Source organism: Prionailurus viverrinus, chromosome C1 (assembly GCF_022837055.1).
Source record: "Prionailurus viverrinus isolate Anna chromosome C1, UM_Priviv_1.0, whole genome shotgun sequence".
NCBI lineage: Eukaryota > Metazoa > Chordata > Mammalia > Carnivora > Felidae > Prionailurus > Prionailurus viverrinus.
Genome location: NC_062568.1, coordinates 142,477,189 through 142,503,743, shown reverse-complemented (window position 1 = coordinate 142,503,743; position 26,555 = coordinate 142,477,189). Strand labels below are relative to the sequence as shown.

Sequence of the window (26,555 nt, the reverse complement as noted above, 5' to 3'; positions counted from 1 at the left end):
CTTCTGCTTTTTAAAGAGATTTCTTCAAATGTAATGTTACTATTATGCCTTGCTGAAGGTGAGATGTTTCCCTATAATCCTTAGAAAATGTTACACTACAAAAATCATCCAGGCTTGAAAAAAATTTTAAAGCCAATATGCCAATCTTCTTCATGACTGATAAATTCACTGGTCTATCCAGAAATGCAACTTGATCTCACAACCTGAAGTAATGTGTGTATAAAAATTGGCATATATAAAAAAGTATTTTAGGTATTTATTTCCTAATGAAATACTTGAAACTTCCAAAACATCCGCACTACAATTTAAAACCTTTTATTGTTAATAGCATATTCCATCTCTGCTTTTTGAAAGTAATGGAAATATATGAGACATATAATCAGGAAAATAGAATTATAATTTAAATAAAAATAGTGACAGCATAAAATTTATAAAGGTGTAAAATTAGTCAAACTTTGTTATGTAACAAAAAGACAGATAAGGCTAATGGCCACTTGTTCCAAACAATATTAAAGACAGAACTGTCACACACACACACACACACACACACACACACACACACACACACACACTGTCCTAGTTATTTCAACTTGTATAGTGGTCTTCATTAAAAGCGAATGAAAAGCACAGAAAAACGTTTTTAAATCTCATCAAATTATATGCAATAGCAGGCTTCTGTCAAGATTTTTATGTAGGAATTAAAATGATAAGCAAAGACTGTGAAAATCCTAAGAAGGTACTATTAGTAAGGTGAGTAAGAAATGTATTTTGGCAAATTGAGATCTTTGGTGGTTCCAACCTCAACATTTCTCTCTGATATCACCCCACATTAGAAGGGGACTCTGTGGGGTGCCTGGGTGGCTCAGTCAGTTGAGCATCTGACTTCGGCTGAGGTTGTGATCTCACGGGTTTGTGAGTTCGAGCCCAATGTCGAGCTCTGTGCTGACAGCTCGGAGCCTGGAGCCTGCTTCTGATTCTGTGTCTCCCTCTCTCTCTGCCCCTCTCCTGCTGGTGCTCTGTCTCTCCCTCTCAAAAATAAAATAAAATAATTAAAAAAAAAAAAAAGGGGGACTCTGTAAGTGTCCCTAAGACCAACTGAGTGGGAAAGAGATTCTTTTCAGTATACTGGCAGTTTTCCTGTCAGTGATTGGCTTTATTCCATCCAGAAATAGCTTAATCTGAAAATTTACTGAAGAATTGGAAAGGACTATTAGACCTCGAAAATTTCTAGCACAACTGCACTGAGACATTATTCCCAGCCTGAGACTCTACTCTCAAACAGAGCAATGTTCTCTGTTAGTCTTAAAACATAAAAAATGTGAACACACTCAAGATACCTCAAAAATGGAAAGAACAGAAAACACTGAAAATTACATGATCAACATGATTTTCTTTAGCTATCTAAAAGTATGCTTCTTTTATTCTAAAAGACTCTATTTACAAAGTATGCTTCCATTGCATTTGAAAAGACGCATATCAAATGTTAAGTCATTATAGCAATTCTATAAAAAGATTCATATCCTTTCAAATATTTTTTGTCATTATTAAAAAAAAATTAGAAGGCTGTAATCTCAGTCACTGACGCGAAAGAGCACGTGATCGTAAGGGAAGAAACATCTCACTAGAGTTTGCACAAGTTCCTCCTCCTTCTAACTGCAGCTCCGGCGGCAAAGGCGGGGCCCCAGGGTCCCCAGGTCTGGGAAGCGTAGTTGAAGAGAAGGTGGGATTGTCAGTTCTGCCCACTTCTAGAACAGGCAAATTCAAGGAAGACTCCGTAGAAAAAAAGGGGGCTGTGCTAGATTCTCCTTCCGGATGGTATATGACAGTGGATGCTCTCAGTTTTTCAGAGAAATTACTCTCATCTGAATTTGTTCTACAGAAGTTGTTTGTGGCGCCATCTGGAAAAGGCTCACAGCTGCTACATTTCAGTCCTACAATAAAATTATTCAGATGTAAATGAAAAAGTCACTAAAACAAAACAAAACAAACATACAAAAAAAACTCCAGCCCATACCCATCTTGTAAGTTTTGAAAGATTACAAGCTGGTTACCACACAACCAAAAATTTAAATAGCAGTTTATAAATTCTGTCATAATCCGTTTCATGTTTCATTTGCTTTTCCCAACAACCATGAAGTACACCATTATTTTTTATTTCCTAGATAAGGAAGTCATCTCAAAGAAGCTAAATGACATGCTGTAAATCACATTTAATTTGTGTACTCATACACTTAACTACTGAATGACCTGGAAAAAATTATGTAGCCCCTAAAATTTTTCATAAAGTAAGAAATAGCTTTCACAACTAATATTCTTTAGCATTCTGGCACAAACGCAGTAAGAAACAAACTGTAAACAGGGCATATGCTAAAATTCTATGAGTTAATACCAATTATAGATTCCTGAGTCATAGGGTGTTAGAAGTAGAAGGAATTTTAGAGGTCCCCTGGGATAGCTTCTCACTATCAGAGACGAGAAAATAGAGGCCTCAAAGAGTTAAGTCATGCCCAGCATTCTAGAACTACTTCATGGGAAAGTGAGAACTAGAACCCAGGTCTCTTCACATTAAATAATGTTCTGGTTCCCAACCTTAGAGTTTAAATGATAGTGGCTCTTCTGACCAAAGAATTTTACCATATCCAATGGGTATAGGTATCAATTAGCCTCAGGGTGAAAGAATGAACACAAACAAATTTTATCTGTTCGGCTTAGCAAATATTTAACCTGTCTACAGGCACAGAACATCCTGAGTTGACAAATTTTATGGGAAATCGCAAAGTCTATAAAGTACATTTATATGTCATTTTTCCCCCACTAGCTTTTCAGCTTCACAATACATTCAGCATTTCTGTTCCATGCTATATAAACAATTTTCTTTTCTTTCTTTCTCTTTTTTAATGTTTATTTATTTTTGAGAGAGAGAGAGAGAGAGAGAGGCAGAGAGGCAGAGAGAGAGAGGGACAGAGGATCCAAAGCAGGCTCTGTGCCGACAGCAGTGAGTCCAATGCAGGGCTCGAACTCACAGACTATGAGATCATGACCTGAGCCGAAGTCAGACACTCAACTGCCTGAGCCACCCAGGCGCCCCTAAATGATCTTCTTAAATGTGCTCAGGAGGGAAGACTTCCAGTGTGTCCCAGTATGGACTTAACAGACTGTGAGTTTCTTAAGAGCAGAGTCCTAAATTACTCATTTCTGTATCCCCAGTGCCTAGAACAGCTGGAGTAGAGCTATATCACATGCACATTTATCTCAAGTGCTCTGCAGAAAGGCACAGAGAGAGAGAGAGAGAGCGGGAGAGAGAGAGAGAGATGGGGTTTGTGGGGAGAGGAGGATTTAAACAGTGCGGGCAATTCTATGAAGTATTCCAATTGGTCAGGGTGTACTCCGGGGTGAGGGTGCGATGTGGGCGGTGAAATTTGCTAAGCTGTTAATCAACCTCCATTCCCACACCCTTCCCGTCTTGCCAGACTGTGACTCTAGTATTTAAAATTACAGATAACTTCTATAACATGATTCTTATAAACATGCCGCCCACTTCATTCTGTGATCAGCAGGTGGAAGAAGAACTATCAGAGTTGGACTTACTATAAAAATACTTCGTCTATATATTGTTCTTCGTGTGTGATGTGCATTTTCAGCGGTTATTTTTGAATAGATTGAACTGACATTCTGCTGACTTCAGAAACCAGCTCCTGCGTATACCGGGATTTCATTACAGTTAGAACTCAGATTTCATTACACTCAGAACACTGAGTGATAGTCGTCCACTTTTCCAGTGAAATGACATGATAAAAGGTAAAAACAATGTAAATCAAATGTAATTCTGAAGCTGAAACTTTTTGAATAAAAACAAAATGATCATTTCTGGGTTTTCTGTTTTGTATTTTTCAAGAAAAAAAATTTTTTTTTAATTTTAAGTAGGCTCCACACCCAATGTGGGGCTTGAACTCACATCTCTGAAATTAAGAGTCACGTGCTCTGCTGACTGAGCCAGCCTGGAACCTCTGTATTTTACTTTTAAAAGCACTGTCAGGGGCACCTGGGTAGCTCAGTTGGTTAAGCATCCGACTTCAGCTCAGGTCATGGTCTTACAGTTTATGAGTTCGAGCCCCGCACCGGGTGAGCTCAAGCCCTGCTCCGGGCCCTATGCTCTCTCTTCCTGTTTCTAACTGCACCTCATGGGATTCTCGCTTTCTCCCTCTCTCTCTGCCCCTCGCTCACTCACATTCTCTCTCTTTCAAAAGTAAATAAATAGTGGGGCGCCTGGGTGGCGCAGTCGGTTAAGCGTCCGACTTCAGCCAGGTCACGATCTTGCAGTCCGTGAGTTCGAGCCCCGCGTCAGGCTCTGGGCTGATGGCTCGGAGCCTGGAGCCCGTTTCCGATTCTGTGTCTCCCTCTCTCTCTGCCCCTCCCCCGTTCATGCTCTGTCTCTCTCTGTCCCAAAAATAAATAATAATAAAATAAACGTTGAAAAAAAAAAAAAAAAAAAAAAGTAAATAAATAGCAAAAGTAAATAAAAATTTAAAATTCAATAAACATTACAAATAAATGAAGGCATTGTCACATTTAAATGAATTCTTGGCCACTTAAAATAGTTTACCTTTCAGATGTTCTAGTTTTATATTTCTAAGTTTCAGCACTTCATCTGTAATCTTCTGAATCAGGAAGTTCTGTGTTTTTTCTCGCCGAATAGATTCAACCAGCGTATCTAGTCCTTTTGGGTTTTCTTGTAAGTAGTCTAGTAATTTTCCAGCCCTTTTTCTACTTGATGTTCGGCAAGAAATTTCTTCAGTGTCTTCTCTACTGAGTATTTTTTTTGCACGTAGATGATCAAAATGTCTCTCAGCTATGATTTTCTCACACAGGTATACACGTAAATTTTCTAAAGCCTAAAAGATACAAACCATGCTTCAGTGTTTTTGTTTTTTTTTTAAACACCAGAGGAAATCACATAGGTGGCTGATTATTAGGTGACTATTATTAGAATCTTAACTGGTGGGAGAAAACGTACTGAAGTCAAGAAACTCAGGCCTACTAAGATCTATGTTATTAAGACAAACGGCCAAGCGGACAGAAGTAGGTCCTAGACTAAACATTGCTCAGTTTCTATGCTGCTTTAATCTCATCTTCACACCTACACACCGAGACCAGGCTATTATGAGGAGGGGGTGAATCTAGAGGGCCTGGGTCGTGGAAATAGGGAGGTCTGCTGCGTGCCTCCACCTTCAGGGGTACAGATGAGAGCAGAGGCTTCCATACATTTTAGTTACCATTTAACAAGGAATCCGAGATTAGTCAGGACCAAAGAGGAGAGCTTAGTGAGGTCTCATAATTTATAACTTTCTCATGTTTGTTAATTTTCCATTTTCCTAGAGTAAAACAAAATAACAGTAACAATAATAATAACAATAATAATAACAACAACAGAAACCCTGCACTAAAAGGACTCATAATGTATCTATCTTTGGAGTCAGTTGGAAAGACTAACTCAGTGAGTCAGTTGGGAGAAGGAAAGCAGAAGGGGTGGGGGTGGGGAGGCAAACGCTAAAGAAATAGTGAATGTTGGAAGGAATTAAAGAAATGAAAAGGAAATCACAGAAAACCTAGATCTGAGAAGTGCCTCAGGAAATTTAATTAGCAGAAAACTGATGTGGGTCCCAATAAATAGCATTAATAATCTGATTCTGCTGACTATACTCTAGCTCCTTCATTTACTAGATATGTGATCTTGGGTAAGTTAACTCCTCAGTGCCTCAGTCTCCTCATCAGAATATTATGAGAAATAAATACATGTAAAATACTTAGAAATGTGCCTGGTAAATAGTAAGTGGTCAATAAATGTTAGCGATGAAGACAGTGATGACTAAATGGACTCACAGGTATCATGATGAGCTAAAGGGAATGGAAGATCTTAGAAATACCCTATCTAGTACATGGTGGCAGGAAAGCAAGCTAGGTGAAGGGTTCCTATAGTTCTCAGGCCACTGAATTCCCACATTCATTTATGTATTCACACAACAAACATTTCGTATATCTAAATACCTACTATGCTATGTGCTGAGCATACAAAGATGAACAAGGCTTGGATCCTGCATACAAAGGGCACATGGTCTAGTTGGGAGAATACATAACAAACTCAAGCCAGTAATTATAAAACAATGTGAAAAGACCCAGAATACAAAAAAACAAAAAAAACAAAAAAAAACCACAAGTACTGGGAAAGCAGAGAGTAAGCAACTAACTGTACCTCTAGACCTGGGAAGTTTACAGAGGCTATACTTGTAGCATGAAGGTGCACAGAGGGAAACACTAACAAGACTAGGGTAGTTGGGATGAGGGGTGCATGTGAGGGTGGTGAGAAATGAAGCTGGAAAGGAAAACAGGTCAGATTAGGGAAGAACTGTTATAACATGTTGAGGAAAATACATCTCCCTGTAGCCAAAAGAGTCATCAAAGGTTTATAAATCAGAAGCAATAAAAAAACTTCTGCAGAGGACTGGGGGTTGGGGGGAGCAAAAATTGGGAGACCCATAAGAAGATTGCTGCCATATTTTACATAAGCTATGTTGAGTATATGAATTTAAGCTGTGGGGATGGAGACAATAGATTTAAAAGCTGAACTCCTCGAGGGGCACGTGGGTGGCTCAGTTGGTTAAGTGACCGACTCTTGATTTCGGCTCAGGTCTGAGCTCAGGGTCCATGAGATAAAGCTGCACTATCACAGTTGTGCTGTCAGAGTGGAGCCTGCTTGGGATTCTCTTCCTCTCTCTCTGCTCCTCCCCCACTGGTGTCCGCACTGTCTCTAAAACAAACTTAAAAAAAATAAATTAAAGGGGCCCCTGGGTGGCTCAGTCGGTTGAGTGTCCGACTTCAGCTCAGGTCATGATCTCGCAGTTTGTGAGTTCGAGCCCCGCGTCAGGCTCTGTGAGGACAGCTCAGAGCCTGGAGCCTGCTTCGGATTCCGTGTCTCCCTCTCTCTCTGCCCCTCCCCTGCTCATGCTCTGCCTCTGTCTCAAAAATAAATAAAAACATTTTAAAAAATTAAAAAAAAAAAAAGCTGAACTTGAAAAACTCCATCTGCTGTCATTTTTACCACTTAGATGCTGATCATTCCCAAATTTGTATATGCAATCAAGACTTTCCAAAGGTACTTGGACATTCCAAAAGTACTTCATTTAAAAAAAAAATTTTTTTTTTTAATGTTTATTTATTTTTGAGACAGAGGGAGACAGAGCGCGAGTGGGGGACAGGCAGAGAGAGAGGGAGACACAGAATCTGAAACAGGCTCCAGGCTCTGAGCTGTCAGCACAGAGCCGGACGTGGGGCTCGAACCCACCACCCGTGAGATCATGACCTGAGCTGAAGTTGGACGCTTAACTGACTGAGCCACCCAGGCGCCCCTCCAAAGGTACTTCAAATTCAACATGTCCCAAACCAAATTTATTACCTCTGCCTGTCCCTTTCCTCTGATATTCTTTTTTTGTTTTTTAAGTAGGCTCCACTCCCAGTGTGGACTGTAAAGCGGGGCTTGAACTCACAACCCCGAGATCAAGACCTGAGCTGAGATCAAGAGTCTCATGTTTAATCAAGTGAACCAGCCAGGTGCCCCTCCTCTGATATTCTTAACTAATTTGGGAGTACCACCACCCATCCAATCATAAAATAAACCTTCAACTCATCCTTGACTTCCTGTCTTTCACTCACTTGCCATATCTGATCACCCATCCACCAAGTCCTGCCAATTTACTCCTTATTTTTATTGAATCTGCTCCTTCACTTCATCTCTATTATAAGCATTGCCTTAGTTCAGGTCTTTATCATATGCTGCATGGACTATTAAGAATAGACACCTAGCTGTACTTCCTAGTTCTTTCCTCCCGCTCAAATGTCTCCTTCACACATCTATTAGATCTTCCAGTTTTTCAAGAAAAAAAGTATCATATGAATTTTACTAATATTGAAATACTGTTAGTGAATTTTGTAAAAATTTAAAATAGTGTGTTCCACCAACTTAAAAGATGAAGTTCCTCAACTATGGCAGAACAGTGGAGAGGTCGAGTTTGGCTCTGGATCAGGCCAACTTCAGTTTGGATCTTAAATCTGCCATATACTCCTGTAAGAGCTGGGGTAAGTTATTTAACCCCTCTAAGCTTTGGGTTCCTTACTGAAAAAATAGTGATAAACACTTCCCTTGCAGAACCTTCAGAAGGACTAAGTGAATATGAAGGCTTGACACAGTTCCCAATACACAGTAAGTACTCAATAAATAATAGCTGTTTGATAATGGCAGACAGGGCAATTCATAGTATGGATCCTGCCTACCTCTCCAGCTTAATCTATCACCACCTCCATGTGTCCTGGTACATCATATTCTATCTAAAATTGCTGTTTATCACTCTACAGTTCATTGTGTTTTTACCTTTGTCTTGTTTTCTCCTCTCATACCCAAAGTCCGCATTTATCCTTTAAGATTGAGCACAGTGGGCATCTCCTTCGGGAAGCTTTGCTTAAACTCCCTAGACGGAGTTAGGCACCCCTCTCCTCTGTCCTTGTAGCATCCTGTGCATATATTTCACTTTTCTATATAGCAGGACTCCACAATTCATTTCCACTCTGTCTCACTACTCTTCTCAGCTACAGTAACCTCCTGTCAAATCTGATACTTGCCAGTCTTCATCTTACTTCTCAATAGGGTGGACACAGTTGACCACTCCCTCCTTAAAATACTCTTTTCTTGTTTTAGAGGAATACCACACTCTCCTGGCTTCATTCTCATCTCTGTGGCTGTAACCTTTCACTTTGTAAAACTCCCCTATGATCTCCCTTTTCCCTTCCAGCTCTCAACTTCCTAGGTGAACTCATTCAATCCCACATTTATAGTTCTAGCTCAGATCTCCTTTCTGATCTTCAGACTTGTAGGTCTAATAGCTGATTTGACATTTTCACTTACCAATCTAATTCCACTCTCTTTCTCAACTGAATCTATCACCAAGTGATATCATTTCTACTTCAAAAATGCATCTGGAATTCCCTTGTTCCATCCATTTCCCCTGCTTTCACCCTGATCCAAATCACCCATTAGCTCTCAACTATATAAATTCTAAGAATCTCCGCACCGGTTTTCCTCTTCTCACTTCTGCTCTCCTCAGTTCATACAATACGCAAGAAGACTAAAAATACAATTCTTCAATAGGTCCCTACTATACTTGGGGAAAAAATCCTAACACTTGATTACCGTCTCTAAGACCCTTTATGATCTAGCTCTAGCCCACCTTTCTACTTCACCTCAGGGCACCTGCTGCCTTCTGCCTTCTTCCAATTTCCCCAAGTCATCAAGGTCTTGCTTGCTTTAGGTCTTTTGCAAATTCTATTCTGCCTAGAATAGAATTATTCCCCCAGTTCTGTCATATTCTTCAGCAGCCAATTTAAATCTAATCTTCCCTGACCATCCTATTGCAAGTAGATTCCCCCCTGCTATTGTCTCAACACCTGTCTCCTTCATAGTACTTAGCTTAATCTGTAATCATATATTTATTAGTTTTCAACCCTAACGACCTGTATGTTTGAAGCAGGCAAAAACCAGGTATGTTTTGTTCAACTCTGTATATCTTGCACTTATCAGAATGTCAAGTAGTGTTATAGATGAATGTAAAATACATTGCACTTATCCTGTAATTGGAGATTATCGTTTTATGTCCGTCTCCCTCCTTCCAAGAAATCAAGCTTTTCAAACTGGGACTGTGTCTTAGTTTTTAATTTTTGAATTGTTAGAATCACCCATGCTTCACAGCAGCATGTAATCCATATTTATGAAACAGAACTAAATTCAACCAAAAAGATGAGGTAAAGAACTAGATGGGGGCAGGAGGTGGGGACAGAAGGAGCACAGTGAAAAAGTGGGATTTTCCAGGAGGATGGGTGGTGGTACACTATCCATCAAGACAGAGAATACAGCAGGGACAGCAAGCAGCTTTGGGGAAGGGATAATAAAAAGTTCAGTTTTTGAGTGTGCAGAAAAAAGAAGTGGATTTCCAGCAGATATTTGCAAATAAGCACCTAGAGCTGACAGATAAGGAAGTCCAAATATGTGTATGAAAATTTTATTTTTTTTAATTTTTAAATGTTTATTATCAAGACAGAGAGAGAGAGAGAGAGAGAGCGAGAGCAAGCGAGCAGGGAAGGGCCAGAGAGAGAGAGAGGGAGACACAGAATCTGAAGCAGGCTCCAGGCTCTGAGCTGTCAGCATGGATCCCGACGTGGGGCTGGAACTCACAAACTATGAGATCATGACCTGAGCCAAAGTCGGATGTTTAACCAACTGAGCCATCCAGGCACCCCTGTGTATGATAATTTTAAAACCTTCTGAAGCCATCAACCGTTTTGAAAATAGCATGAAAAAATTTCTAAGAAAAAAATATGCACATACTTTTTTTTTAATAGACTTCCCGAAACCCATTCATGATTCCTCAAGGTTATGAATTTCTGATATAGCTATAAATTGAAATCATGGAGATGGATAGTATCAATGAACTGATAGGAAAAAAATGAATAAAGACCTGGGAGACACTCCTCATATCTGTGATTGTGTACAGGTTTTATATTTATGCCCACTCCTAACCTCTCACAACCCTTTTTTTTTTAATCAGCTGTAAATTGGGGACGATAATTATTTCCCTCAGAGGCTGCTGTAAAGATTAAATGGAAACATTGCAAAGTGTGTGACAAAAAAACCTGGAACACTGAAGGCTTAATTCTTGACATTCCTGTTTTTACTGGCACAAATTTTATATAAAACAACATTCAGGTATTGTAGTTATCAGTGTCCCAGTCTTATCTCAAATAGAATGTAAAGCAGAGGCCTAACTGTCCTTTTTTTTTGTTTCCAGGCCCAAGAACCGTACTTTATCCATACAGTAAGTGCTCCATAAATATCTGAATGAGGAACCCAAGGCACAAATCCCAGTCATAGCCAGTTTCCTTCTACTGATGAGTCATACCAATTGTAATTGCGAGTTCAGTGTAATAAACCTTTCAAGGGAGGGAAAGGGGAAGAATTTAAGGTAGATTAACGTTTAAATATCTGCTGTTTTGTCCAGTTCACAAAGATGATTCTGTATACATACTGCAGTGTTAAACCAGAACTCATTTTCTGTTGAGTTTCTGTTTTGGCTGTTTTTTTTTTTTTTTTTTGAGTTTCTGTTTTTAATTTGAAATTATGTAAAGTATTTTAGTGGTACTCCTATAGGTCTCACATAGCAAAACAATTAAAAGCAAAAGAGAACAAGAAATACCTTAACAAAGTCATTCTTTGCAAGTAAGTAGTAAGATGTGTGCAGTTCTGCAACATCCAAGCAAAAGAGACTAATTTAGGTACTGAGTATTTTCAGCATTTACCTGTATATTAATTTTCGACTACACCGCCCCCCCCTCAATTTAAATATGTGGGCGTTTGCCTACTAGGGGAATTCCAGGTTGTGCTTTCAGCTGTTGAGCTTCCCCCAACCCCCTTTATAAAAGAGTTTCACATATTTGCTTTGGGATCCTTTAACAGACTTTGCTCCAGGTTGAGCCAACAGCCTAAGGAGTCTGACTCAAGGATGAACCTGGGCAGTCGATTCCCAACAACGCAGCTCCAAAGTACAGCGGGGGTAAAAAAAAAAAAAAAACACCAGAGGAAGAGTGAAGAGTGGGCAAACAGCTGACTGCGAAGAAACGCTCCACTGGACAAGGTTTCAGAAACCCAAGCCCTGCTTTTAGCGATTTAAAACGTAGATTAACAGGTCACGGGGGATCACTTCCACCAAGGCCCTCGATGTAGGGTTCCCAGCAGTCCTGCGGTGTCTGGACCTTCCGCTTCTCTGACCCGCAGGCTCTTTTCCGACTCGGACTCCCACTCCGGGTTTCCGCTTTCCTTGCCCGCCGGGCCGCAGCCTGCCCCTGCCCCCCCTCGACCCCCGGCCCTCGGCGGCATCTGGACCAGGTTATGCTACTCACGTCCTTCTTCACTTCTGTCAAGTCCTCCTCGGTGAGGGACGGCGCGGTGGGCTCCATGGCGGAGACGAGAGTTAATGCTTCTTCCGGGTCCGGGAGCTGCCGCAGCACCACCAGGCCAGGCTGGGGGCTTCGGCCTCCGGGTGAAGGGGGAGGAGGGGAGGCAGCCCCGGGCTAGAGGAAGAGGGCTGCCCCTTCGAAAACAGAGGGGCTCAGTGCTGAAACCCGTAGAGCTTCCGGCTCCGCCTCTAGGGCCCAGGGTGCTGTAGACTTTTACGTTTCAAAGCGCGCTTAGCGCCGGGTTCCTTCCTCTCCAGGAGACTCGCGCGCAGGCCCTCCCCTCCGCGAGGCTGGGCCAGCCTTAGAGCCCGCCCCATCTCTGCGTCAGCCAATCGGTGCCCCTGGATCCTTTCAGGCGTGGCTCCGCCCACAGCCCCCGCACTCTATTTGCAAGGAGAGGCCGGTTGGCCTCCCGGTAAGGACTCGTTTCCGTGGGTGGGGCCCGTTGCTCCTCCTGCCGCCCGCCCCCGCCTCGGCAGGCTGCTCACTGGTGGAGGCGGGCTCGACCTGTTTGTACCTCTGGGTTCCTCCCTTTTTCCCAGACCCTGCCCTACAATATCCGGTTGCTGTGTTTGCCCACTAAAGTAGTTAATTTATTTGGTCGCGTACAGATTCGCCCGCATACGCGTACACAATACACACAGACGCAGCTTAACTACAATGTTAAAGAACTTTTTTGAAAGACAAAAAACACTCATAATCCTCCTCCCCCGCTTTAATACTTAATTTAACGTCTGCATACTTTTTGGTTACTGTTTTTTATAATCCTATTTCCTTATTTACTCATCTGTATAATAAAGACATGTCTACCTTACACCTCTCACAGGGCTGCTGTGAGAATTAAATGATACTATATATGTGAAGTTCTTAGAGGTACTTGGCACACAGTATGAACTATAAAATTTATTACTGTTTTGTATTACTCATTTATTGAGTTCTTAGTAACATGTTCTGGTCATCTTATCCTGGAAGAGTTATCTTATTTTTATGCAACAGACTGATAGCTATTCCCAGAATGGTATCTAACTACCAATAGAGGTGTATACAAAACAACATGAGTAATGAATAATGTGGGTAAGCTGAAAACAGCCTGGGCCCGAGACGGTGGTTTGGACGACATGCTAAATAAGCTATAGTATTTGAAGTGGTGAGGGTAGATAGAAATGACAAGAGGACCAAAGGCAAACTTGGGAACTCCAGCAATTTTTTTTTTCTTTTTTAAGTAAACTCTACACCCAGCATGAGGCTGAAACGCACAAACCAAGATCGAGAGTCCCATACTCCACCCACTGAGACAGCTAGTCAGGCATCTCTTGAAAACTCTAAGGGAAGGGAAACAAAAGAACCAGAAAAGAACAATGTTGCCAAACCCATATCAATGTAGTTTTGATCACATAACATTGCATCATAAGCTTTTAACAGGTTACATCATATGTCCTTTTCTATATTGTTACACAGTAGGGTACAATTTTATCTGATTGCTTAATCTTCCCACATCTTGGTATAACCCAATTTACTTAACCATTTGTGCTTTCATTTCACAAACATTTATTGAACGTCAACTATATGCCACATACTGTTCTAGGTCCTGGGGAAATAGCTATGAACAAAATAGATAAAAATTCTTTTTTTCCTGGAGTTTAATTCTAGCATACATGTATTTGGGGCAGGCCAGATAGACACTTGAAAAATGATATGTAAAGTTATCTTATTATGTTAGAAGATGATAAATGCTAAGAGAAAATACAAAACAGAAAAGTCAGATGATAGTGTCTGGAATGGTAATATTAATTTTTTTTTATTCAAGTAAAATTAACATACAGTGTTATATTAGTTTCAGGTGTAGAATGTAATGATTCAACAATTCTATACATTACTCAGCACTCAGTGCTGGAGTAGTAACATTTAAAATACGGTGGTTAGCGAAGATCTCACTGAGAAGGGGAGATTTGAGTTATCACCTGAAGGAAGCGAAGGAACGAGTCATGTGGACATATGGAGAAAGAACATTATGAGTAGAGGAAACAGCCAATGAAAAGGATTCAGCCAATGAAAAGGGCAGGGCAGGAGATGAGGTCCTTGTGTGCTGCTCTGAACGTGTACTCTGACTTTACTCTGAGTCATATGGGTGTATTCTGAGTCAAACGGGAAGCCACTGCAGGGTTCTGAGCAGAGGAGTGACATGATCCGATTTATGATTTGAAAAAGGAACACTTTCACTGTTGCTTTGAGGGGAAGGAATGAATATGGAAAGGGGGAGAGCAGTGAGGGCACGGTCCCTGAAATCCAGGCCCCGGAGGTGGTGGCTCAGGCCAGGGGTAGTAGCAGCGAGGGAGTTGGGAACCTTTGGAAGACAAGTGGGGACGCGATTTCATTTCCTTTTAAAAGGATTGCTCTGGCCGCTGAGAGTACACTGTAGGTGTAAGGGTGGAAGCAGAGACAGCCTGAGGCTACCACAGTGATCTAGGGGAAGATAAAGGTGGCACGACCAGAGTGGGAACAGTGGTGAGCACTCCCCCAGGGTTACTTTATTTCCAGTTTTTCATTGTTATTAACAATTTTGTCCCCAATGTTTTCATCTACCTATCCTCCATCCTTTTTTCTTATTTTTTAAATTAAAAAAATTATTATTATATTTATTTATTTATTTATTTATTTATTTATTTATTTATTGTAGCGCAAGCAGGGGAGAGGGGCAGAGGGAAAGAGAGAGAGAGAATCTCACACAGGCTCCATGCTCAGCATGGAGCCCAATGTGGGCCTTGATCCCACGACCCTGGGATCATGACATGAGATGAAATCAAGAGTTGGATGCTCAACTGACTGAGCCACCCCAGGCACCCTATCCTTTTTTCTTTTGAATGATCGTCTCCCTTGCATAAATTCTCAGGAGCAGGAGCACAGAACCCAAGGAAATGTCTTTTCATTTATATTTCCACAGCTTCTTTTCAACGTATTGATCCAAGCGTGTGTGGGAATGAACTGTTTTGCCACAACTATACAAGCTCTGCTCGCAAAGGTGGGGATTTAGCACCCATCAAAGTAAAGGGATTTGAATTTGAATGATGCTGCTTTGACACATCCATTTTGGTCCAGCCATTAGGAGGTGGTTGCTCTTCTATTGTTGTTCTTTGTAAAAAGAAAACATTTAAAACACACCACACTATTTAAAGAAAAATACTACAAACACCTATGTTCACTACCAAGATTTGACAAATACTGATATTTTGCCACATTTGCTTCTGTTACGGCTACTGATTACCAAATGTTAGTGACATCTCTGATTCTTGAGCCTTCTTTCATGACCCTTGCTATATATCTCTTTTCTTGTTGTTGACCATTATTTCATTTCTGACACCTCTAACCTCCTTCTATCCTCCATATGCAGTTCTTTCTTCAAAAGTTAAGTGTCTGCTATGTCAGAAGCAGGAGTTATGGACAGAGGATTGGGGACTGAGTGGGAATGGATGAGGAGCTTGGGAATTTTTTTAAGCTGAAAGGTTAATATTTTGTTTTTGAGGCCATGCCTCAATGTTCCCAAGTGGAATAGTCTGTGTCAAAGCAGCCACATCTAAATGTCATGTGCCTGATCACAGAGCTGGTTCATGGCAGGCCTTGCAGTCTCCAGTCTTGGCTTTCTTTCTAGTGCACGATACTTCCTTCATAGTCGTATGCATTTCCCCTTTTCTGCTAAACCACAGGTTCAGACTGTAATCAAGTTTGGGCCCCTTTCCAAGAAATAGCCCTGCCCATTCTCTACCTTGCAATCATTTTACCTCTTCCCCACCCCCCTCCATCCCCACCTTGAGTTCTGGGTGCACCATCTGTCTCCTACTGCGAAATACGAGGCATCTGAGAAATGTACCATGAAGGATACAGTTTAGGTGCTGCAGACGCAGGACAGCATGTCATAGTGGCTAAATATGAAGAGTTAGCCACTGACAGACTCAGGCTGGTGTATTAGTGTCCTAGGGCTAGGACTAGGGCTGGTGTCACAGATTGCCACAAAGTGGGTGACTTAACAGAAATTTATCTTTATTCATTTATTAAACATTATTTATTTGCTTATTTATTTTTGAGAGAGAGCACAACTGAGCAAGGGGCAGAGAGAGAGAAACAGAGAGAGAATCCCATGCAGGCTCCGCACCATCAGTGCAGACCCTGAAACTGGGCTCAAGCTCACCTGAAGTGGGGCTTGAACTCACAAATGGTGAGATCATGACCTGAACTGAAAGTCAAATTCTTAACCAACTGAACCACCCACCAAAACAACAGAAATTTCATCTCTCGCAGGTCTGGAGGCTAAAAGTTCAAAATTGGCAGGGCCATGTTTCCCCTGAAGACTCCAGGGAAGACTGTTGCTTCGCCTCTTCTGAGCGCCTGGTGGTTGCCAGCAATCCCTGGCTTTGGCAACATGACTCTAATCTCTGCCTCCGTGTTTACATGGCCTTCTCTGTTTTCCTACTGTATCTTTGTTTCCAAATTTCCTTCTTCATCTTCTTTTTAATGTTTATTTATTTTTTGAGTGGGCGAGAAAGAGAGAGAGACTGCACACGCATGGGAGAGAGGCACAGAGGGAGGGTGACAGAGAATCCAAAACAGGTTCTGCACTGACAGCAGAGAGCTGATGCAGGGCTTGAACTCACAAACTATGAGATCATGACCTGAGCTGAAGTCAGACGCTTAATTGACTGAACCACTCAGGCACCGCCAAATTTCCTTCTTCCTATAATGACACTAATCATTGGATTTAGGCCCACTCTAACCTAGTATGACCTTATCTTAACTCGAATGCATCTGTGAAGACATTATTTTCAAATAAAGTCACATTCCAAAGTTCCAATGGACATGGATTTTGGGAAGACATCATTCAACTTAGTACAGTTGGATTCTAAATTTGTCAATTATCAGCTATCTGACGTGAGAACAATTAATAAGCATTCATTAACTAACTAACATCCCCATAACTATCGTAGGGATGCAGAGGGAGGGAAGAGGAAACCATTTTTGACTGAGGTATATTTAAATTGGACAAGAGGACTTTAATAGATGGCACTTTAACTGCTATTTAATGATTTATTCCAACACTTTCTGCCAGATACCAGGTGCCAGGTTGAGCAATGAATTCTATTCCAAGTGATTGTGAATTACACATTTCCTCTAAATAGTTGGAGGAAAAAAGTGGCCAGTTCTGAGCCAGACACTTCTGGGTTTTAATGGCGAGACGATCTGTAGTGGAATTCAGACAGTTTAGCTCAGGAACTTTGTGAACTTTCCAAGCAGTCTGTCCCAGAAGTGGCTCCCAGTTTAGGAAAGAAAGACCAGGAGGGTGCAGGTAAGCATGGGCCTAAACAAATACTAGGAGGACATTCATAAGTATACCCTGAGACTAGGACATTGTTGGGGTTGATGAGGGAACCTGAAGGAAGGGATTAGTCCCTCTGCCTTGTGCTGAGGGGATTTGTTTGGGGAGGAAAAACAGGAATTTGGTATTAGAGGCTTACATGTTTATGGGACAAAGTACCTTAAATAGAGTTGAGGAGAGGCAATATCCTATGTACCAGCAGAGAGATCTTGAGGGAGCGGTTAGATCTCCCAGGCATACAAATACCTAGGAAGAAATATTCGCTATCGATTTATTTCGCACCCACTCTGAACCAAGCACGTTACATCTGCTGTTGCAATTTAATACCTGTTAACAATCCTTTCAGGTAGGCTTTATTACCCTCACTTTACAGAGGAGAAATCTGAGGCTTAGAAAACATTATTTGCCCAAGGCACTCCTCTACCAAGTAGCAGAATCAGGATGCCAACTCAACATGTCTGATCACAAGGCCAGTGCTCTTAACTGCTAGCTGCAGACTGAGCTAACTGCTTTAGGATGCAGTGATTCAGAGGAGCTAGGATACTAGACCATTCCCTGGGGCAAGGCCAAAGATATAATGCATTTAGGTCTGTTCTCTGTGCCTGAGGCAGGAAAAAGAAAAGCTAAGAAATTTATGGTGGGATTGTCCAACTCCCTACATGTGAAAGAGAGCATCCCGAGATTGTCAGGAAAAGAGTCCTCCAGCTTTTGATAGATCCTGAACTGCTACCTTACAAGAACATCCTGCCAAGGTGAGGAGGCTAAGGAATGGGTCCACTGCTCAAGGCCTAGGGATGTAAGTGATGGAGCATGACTCCAGAAGGTGGCATCAACACTATTGAGCAGAAGCTCAGGATTCTAGTAAGAAGACTTCTTAGTCTACAGTGAGTTTCTACAAATGGACCCTCCTCTGGTGAATGAAGAGATAACAAAACAGCTTCACATGAGTTCAGAGGTTTGTAGTTCTGTCAGATGGCACCTTGGGGTATATGTAAGGAATCTTGTAAATGAGAATGCCTGATCCTGCTGAAGATCCATGAGACACGAAGATCCATGGGTAACATTGAAGGGGCTTAAATACAAGTCACAGAAGGAGAAAGAAGATGGTACTTGCAAACTCCAGGTGGGGCTCCATTGCAGGCATAATTTGGGAAGGGTTAGTGAAGGCATAGCATATGAGTGCCCAGAGTGGAACGATACCCAGGGCTTCCCAGAGCATCATTTGAAAAACAGGGATCCAGATCCAAACTGAACTTCTCTGGAGTGGACTGAGTTGATAAATACTAAGTTTTCTTTCTGGGAAGGTATTCAAGCATACTTACCCCAGATAACTTTTTCTATGAGGGAATTCACAAACTGGAAGGCAAGGTGGTTTGCCTAAGTGATTTTGACAGTGCTACCAACTCTAAGCCTCTGGGAGACCATGTTCCTACTGCCAGAGCCACTTGAACCTTGAGAATCTTTGCTAAACAGAGGTAGGGGGCTGGCCTGCAGGATAGGAAGTTATTTTTTTCTTTATCTTTCCCCTAATTTTTATTTTATTTATTTTTTTTAAATGTTTATTTATTTTTGAGAGAGAGAGAACAAGTGGGCGAGAGGGCAGAGAGAGAGGGAGACAGAGGATCTGAAGCAGGCTCTATGCTTTCAGTATGGAGCCCAACGCAGGGCTCAAGCTCATGAACTGTGAGATCATGACCTGAGCTGAAGTTAGTCGCTTAACCGACTAAGTCACCCTCCCCTACTTTTGAAAATCCAGTTCCAGTGGGGTTTTTCCTTGGAAAGGACTGTCTGTGATAGCATACCACATCAGATCTACTATTTTTATTGATTAATATTTAATCTATTGTTATTTAGCTAAAGTGTAGCTTCAATAAGGCCAGCATTTTATCTACTTTTTCAATGCTGCTTCTATAACAGTGCCTGGTAGATAGTAGGTGTTATTAAATGAACATGTCTCCCCAAAACTCATGTGTTGAAATCCTAGCCCTCAATGTGAGTGCTAGGAGGTGGGGTCTGTGGGTGGTGATTAGGTCATGAGGGTGGAGCCCCCAAGAATGGGATTAGTGCCTTTGTAAAAGAGACCCCACAGAGATCTCCCTTGCTCTTTCTGCCGTGTAAAGATGTAGTGAGAAGTCAGCAGTCTGCTCTCGCCAGAACCAGACGTGTTGGCAGCCTGATCTCGGTCACACACCTTGTAGAACTGTGAGAAATAAATTTCTGTTGTTTATAAGCCACCCAGTCGGTAGTAATTTGTTATAGCGGCCTGAGTGGACTAAGACAGGAGGTGTTCAATAAATACACGTTGAATGTCTGGCTAACGGCTCTTCAATCATATAAACTTTCAGTTATGCAAGATGATTATGTTCTAGAGATCTGCTCTACAACCCTGTGCCTATAGTTAACAATACTGTATCATACACCTAAAATTTTGTTAGGAGGGTCGATGCCACGTTAAGTGTTCTTACCACCACAGAATAAATGAAAGCAAAATAAAATAATCATTCTTCTCTACGTCGGCAAACTTTTTCCATTATCCCCATCCAGTCCTGCAGAGTTCCCCTCAGCAGCCATTCTCATTTCGATGGCACACCAAGACACGGCTAAAGGAGAATTCCGTGTTCTGGAACTTCCTGACCTTAGCTCTAACCTACTTGCCTCAACCCATCCTTTGTCTGTCCTCCATTCTGACCTCCATCTTGTGGTCTCTGACTCACACCTCACTGTCTGATTTTCAGCCTTACTTCACTTGGCCTTGAGTCATCCCTTTACCACTTACTGTTCAAGTTCAGGCAAGTTTCCTAACTGCTATAGGCCCAAAGTTTCTCATCCACCCAGTAGAAAAGTTTAAATATGTAAAGAGAGGAGGAATAGAGGTGGAATGTTGGGAAATACTAACATATAAAGGATAAGAAAGAGCAACATCTTATCTCATAGATTGAATGCATGTAAAGTGCTTAGTTTCTTTTTTTTTAAGCTCTATTTATTTATTTTGAGAGAGAGAAAGAGAGAGAGAATCCCAAACAGGCTCCACACTGTCAGTGCAGAGCCCAATGTGGGGTTCGAACCCACGGATCATGAGATCATGACCTGAGCTGCTATCAAGAGACTGACACTAGACCAACTGAGCCACCCAGGCGCCCCCAAGTGCTTAGTTTCTGTATACCAAATGGGCAGTAAATATTAACAATGATCACTTTTGTTATTGAGACATACTGTCATTATTAAGTCATCCTTCAGATCTGATGCTTGTCAGCATCTTCTTGATGATGACCTTGATTCCCCTCAGCCACAATACGGTTTCTCCCCCAACTATGCTGCCTTGAGGAAACTCAGCCCACAGGCTGCCTTTCTAGGTGCTGGTTCTCTCTCGGCAGCACCCATACCCTCTGGACCCACCTTCAGAGCAGACGCAAAACTTGATCCTGTGTTTCTGATTGGGCATTGCACACCTACTCAGCTCTCAGTCACGTCAAGCTGCTAGATGTGAGGAGTAACCTGCAGCTTCTCAGCGAATGGGCAATGAACCAGCTTCACACGCTTTAAACTGCTTGGTGCTAACTCTCAAAACCCCCAAACAACCACTTGTGATTATCGGGGTTGCTGTCAAGATTAGCTTAGCTCTGTCAACCATCCACAGTTTCTCAGAATTAGTGCTGTTCTGAGATAATTCCTACAGCAGTGAAAAGTGTGTCGACCTTTCTAAACAGAAAGAGCATTTCACTCTTGCTTTGGGAGAAAGAATTATTCCATTGTGCTTTTTGCAAGTACGATTCTATTGACCAATAAACCTGTGTCCCTTAGTGTATATTTTACTAAAGGATCTTTGGCAAGCATATTATCTTGGAAGGCCTGATTCAGGAGAAAGGCAGTGACAGGATTTGTATTTTAGGGAACGATCCCTCAGGAAGCACTATGGGGGCCAGGATAGAGATGAGTAAGACTAGAGCTTGGGAGGAGAGCAGCTTGAGGGTTGAGGCCCCAAACTCACAAAGTGGTACCAGGGGTGGGAGAGAGGGTGTGGATTTGAGGGAATCAGCGGAACCGCCAGGTCGAGATGTAAGCAATACCCCAGCTCTGCTGTCCATAAGAAATCCAGTTACACTTGGCATCTCGTGATGCTTAGGAATTTACTGTTTGGGGATACTTTAGGTGAAAATCACACATTGCCCCACAGCTTTCTGTCATCTTCCAGCCTCTGACTCATATTCTCCAGCCTCCAAAGCCTACGACCTCTCCTTGCTTGTTCAGAAAGGGTATTTTGGTGTCCAACTTCTAAAAACTATCAGTAACGGAGGCTTATGGTTTAATGATGTCTCCCCATACTACATTGTGAGCTCCAGAAGGGCACAGGTCTTCGTCTTACTTTCTGATATATCTAAGGTGCTTATAACAGTGCTTGGTTTATAGTAAGTGATAAAAAATATCTGTTGAAATGGAATAAACAAAGAAAATGTTGTTCAATATGTTGAATGCTGCAGAAAAAATTCAAGTAGAACGAGAATCCCTGGTTAGGTATTGGGACAGGAGCTCATTTGTGACCTTAGAGAGAGTAATGGAATAGAGTGTATTGTGGAAGCCACAAAAGTGTTACCATTGTCATTTTAAATTCATTTTTTGGAAAAGATAGTGAAAGCACATGGTTTTAGGACGTAAGGATATAAAGCCCCAAGTTTAGACTAGTCTTCTGTAAGATATTTTGGTCATTTCTCATGTCTGGCTCACCAAAGTTAAAATGTATTGGCCTGTATTTGGTGAAGATGATGGCTTGAGAAAAAAATATGCCTGGAAATATGCCCAGAAAACAGCTAGTTCCATTCTGCCTAAGAGAATCGGAGATGGAGTACAAATAAGCAGGAAGGAATTTTCTGTTTTCATTAGGTAAATACAAAACAATAGGTTTTGTTAATATATGTGGACATTTTGGGGTCAGGTTTCTTCTAGGGATACTTCAGTGCTTTCTGACATAAAATTGCTCTCTCATCTTTGCTCCATACCCTGATAGGGCTGTTTTATGTGTCTAGTATTATTTGACATCATAAGTCATGCTCTGACTCCTAGAAGAATGCACCTCTTCTAGAAGGAAGCACCTCTTCTAGCAGAATTTATAACCAGTGCCGGAGTCTGCATCTCAACCTGTTTTTCTTTGTTACTTTCAGAGGCATGGATGGAGGAGTCTCTGAAGTCATCCTGATTGAGCCAGCAAATTGAGACTTAACTAACAAGGCACTCAGGTGTCCATACTTTACCACCCATGCCTATAAAAATTTAAATTTCCTTTTAAATATAAAATTGTGGTAGCTGGGACACCCTTCTCTTGGTTTGGTGGCTAGAAACTGTCTTCTGGCCTCTCTGAGAGTCCCCAGCACCATCTTGTGTGAAAGCAAATGAGTCCCTTGTATTCTTCCATGCCAGCCTCCTTGTCACTTGGCTACATTGCTGCTGGTGACTTGCGTGAAATTGCCCCCCTGTTGGGCATAGCTATCCCCATGGGTACTGACACTGCTACCGCCACTTTGGCCTCAGGGGAGGGGACACTGTTCTGTCTTTTGCTCTTCAGGCTCAGGAACAGCAGACCCTTTCCCCCAGGTTGTCACAGCACAGAACACACCTTGCTATAACTTTTAGCAAGTATTTATTGCATGTAAAAATAACAGAAGGAGGGGCGTCTGGGTGGCTCCGTCGGTTAAACGTCCGACCTCGGCTCAGGTCATGATCTCGTGGTTCATGGATTCACGCCCCGCGTCAGGCTCTGTGCTGACAGCTCGGAGACTGGATCCTGCTTTGGATTCTGTGTCTCAGCCTCTCTGCCCCTCCCCTCGGCTCTATCTCCCCCCAAAAAATAAACATTAAAAAAATTAAAAAAAAATAACAGAAGGAAAGTTCAAAATTGAGGACAACTTAATAACTAATATGGAATGTAGCTAACGTTTAGAGCCTGTAGGCTTAGATCCATCACGTCTTAGGTTGTGGTCCCCAGAAGCGGACTCAGAAACACGGATATGAGTGCAAGTGGTTCATTTGGAAGATGAACTCAGGCAGCATTCGTAAGAGACTGGAGAAGTCATTCAGGGAAGGGAAGGGCCAAGGGAAGGAAGTCTCAATAGGGTGCATCCATAAGAAGATTACCACTGTAGGCAGCTGGGGCTCAGTCACATTGGGAACCTTTGGGAGACAGTATAGATCTGGCCTGGCCAATATGAGAATCACTAGTCACGTGTGACTGCTGGGCATTTAAAATATGCCTAATCAGGGGCACCTGGGTGGCGCAGTCGGTTGAGCGTCCGACTTCAGCCAGGTCACGATCTCGCGGTCCGTGAATTTGAGCCCCGCGTCAGTCTCTGGGCTGATGGCTCAGAGCCTGGAGCCTGTTTCCGATTCTGTGTCTCCCTCCCTCTCTGCCCCTCCCCCGTTCATGCTCTGTCTCTCTCTGTCCCAAAAATAAATAAACGTTGAAAAAAAAATATGCCTAATAAGAACTGAGATGTGCTCTAAAATACACACTGGATTTTTAACCTACCAAAAATGTAAAATATCTCATTGATAATTTTATATTGATTATATATTGACATGATAATATTTTAGATATATGGGTTAAACAAAATACACTATTAAACTAATTTCACCTATATCATTTTCCGTGTTTTAAAATTTTTTTCATGTTTATTTATTTTGAGAGAAAGAGACAGCATGAGCAGGGGAGGGGGAGAGAGGTGAGGAGAGAGGGACAGGAAGAGAGAGAGAGAGAAAGAGAGAGAGAGAGGGAATCCCAAGCAGACTCTGTGCTGTCAGTGCAGAACCCAACTTGGGGCTAGATCCCTTGAACCGTGTGTTCATGATCTGAGCTGAAATCAAGAGTCAGACACTTAGCTGACTGAGCCACCAAGGTGCCTCTCATTTCACTCTTTTCTAATGTGGCTACAAGAAAATGTAAAATTACACATGTGATTTACATTACATTTCTGCTGGACAGTGCTGGTATAGACATGCCTCAGAATTGTCCTGAGGACTGAAGAAATTGGGTATATTTATCCACTTGCTCCAAACCACCACTGGCCGGACACTCCCCTGGGGGTGTTAATTCCTTGGTACTTCCGGCTGCCACATGCATGGCAGGGTGTGCTTCCAAGCTTTTAAGTAGGGAGCCGGTAAGGTGTGGTGGGTGCCAAGGCATTTTGGGGGTACACTTTCTCATTTCTACCTCCCAAGGCCATCCTAACCAACAAACCCCACCTCCCCAAACAGGAGGTTTTCACTTGTGTTCATCCTCAGAATCTGGGCCTGATACACCCCCGGGAAAAGGAGGAGGTATTTGCTTATTTTTGTCCCCTTCATTCAGCTCTAGGTCAGCTTACCCAAGAAATAATTCAAATGACATCCCTTCAGGGGAGAAACATACCTTCACTGCTGGAGGCGAGGCCTGGCATTATGGTCTTCAAAAAGCACAAGGAGATAAAGCCTAATATCAGTACATTCCCCAAGATCTGGCCCCTTAGTCAACTCTGCAGCAGGACAGCCACGGTTCAGCCCCCGTTGTGTTGCCCCAAGCCAAATCCAGCCACTTTCCCTGTTTTCTCCTCAGGGTCAGGTCCACTTATCTGTCCTGTAACCCTGCAGGAAACCATATGAACAAGAACAGAAAACTCCAGTAACAAGCATTATGGTATGGGCACAATGCCTAACCCATATGGAAGAGGGGAACATTTTAAGGAATTATTTTCATGTTCTCACCACCCCTCAACCCTCACAATCCTTCTAACTCTGCCCTCTCTCGTTTTCTCTTGCACCCTGAGGATCTTCCTTCCAGCCCAGAAAACTAGATATGAGTCACCCAGTGCTTTAGAGGAAGGATGTTACTCTTGAGGCAGAGAATAAAGGAGGTGAATTAGTAATGTTTAAGTTCAAAAGTCCCTGGTACAGGTATAAGACAGAAAGAGCCAGATGCATAGCTGCACAATTGCAAATAGAGCTCTGTCCCCAGACTAAAGATTCCATAGGTTGGGAGATGGGGGAGAGGAAGGACCTCAAGGACAGAGAGATACCTGTACTCCACTGGAACATGGTTCCCAGCTCATCAGCTCACACCCCTGGAGACTTCCACCTGTCCTGAGCACCTAGATTAGATGTCCTGTTCACCTGTGGTGAGGAATGATCATTGGCTTGAATTACTGTGATTAGCTAGGTCTGAAAGCGACCACCTGTGCCCCAGGATTTCCTTTAGCTGTTCCCTCATACTATGTGGGAAGCCCCATTTCCAATAGCCCAGGACACTTAAAAGCTCCAGGATTGAAGTCTTGGTCACCTAGAGGGATCTTCACGGAGCAGTACTTGGGTGCATACTAGCATGGAACCAGACAGAACTGGCCCCGAACCTCTCCACAAGCCAGGACAGTGGTGGACACATAACTGCATTACACTTAGGGCAGGAACATTCTCCAAAGGAATCATCATTTTTGGAGATATGTTTCTGCCCAGTTATGACAAATCTTACATTAACGTGCACAGCAATTTCTCTCCTTGAAGCCAACATGTTTTACCCTCCCCACAACCCCAGTCTATTGAATAGACTTTCCACAATAAAGGAACAACTTTGCTCAAAGGTCAATCAATTGAAAACTAACAACAAGTGGAGCTCCTGGGTGTCTCAGTCCGTTAAGTGTCTGACTCTTTGATTTCAGCTCAAGTCATGATCTCATAGTTCATGGGATGGAGCCCTGAGTTGGACTCTGAGCTGATAGCATGGAGACTGCTTGGGATTCTCTCTCTCTCTCTCTCTCTCTCTCTCTCTCTCTCTCTCTCTCCCTCTCTCTCTCTTTCTCTCTCCCTCTCTTTCTGCCCCTCCCCTGCTTGCACTCACTCTCTCTCGCTCAAAAAACAAAACAAAAAAACAAAATACACACACACACACACACAATATCAAGTATTCAAAACACCCAAGGTATGATTTCACCGAGGGTCATCTTGTATCACGTACCCCTGGGCTAAATAGCCAGAAAACCATTTGAATGAGTCAGAAATAGTGAAAGAGGAGGTATAAGGCTATGTGAGCTGGCCTCATAATTGCCCATGGAAAAATGTGTTTTGGATGCATTCAGGATACACTATCTTACTCTGTTGAGGTGGTTTGCACTCAGTGGGT

The 26,555-nt window shown here is 42.3% G+C and overlaps 1 protein-coding gene across 1 annotated transcript; it reads right to left on the bottom strand.

Annotated features, from left to right (window-relative positions):
• Positions 1-463: 463 nt before the first annotated feature.
• Positions 464-12,341, bottom strand: BCL10 (BCL10 immune signaling adaptor). The gene is made up of 3 exons (XM_047872830.1): positions 11,998-12,341; positions 4,604-4,892; positions 464-1,931 (listed from the first exon to the last, which is right to left on the bottom strand). The coding sequence occupies exons 1-3, from the start codon at positions 12,052-12,054 to the stop codon at positions 1,576-1,578; spliced, it is 702 nt and encodes a 233-aa protein (XP_047728786.1). The 5' UTR covers positions 12,055-12,341; the 3' UTR covers positions 464-1,575.
• Positions 12,342-26,555: the final 14,214 nt, after the last annotated feature.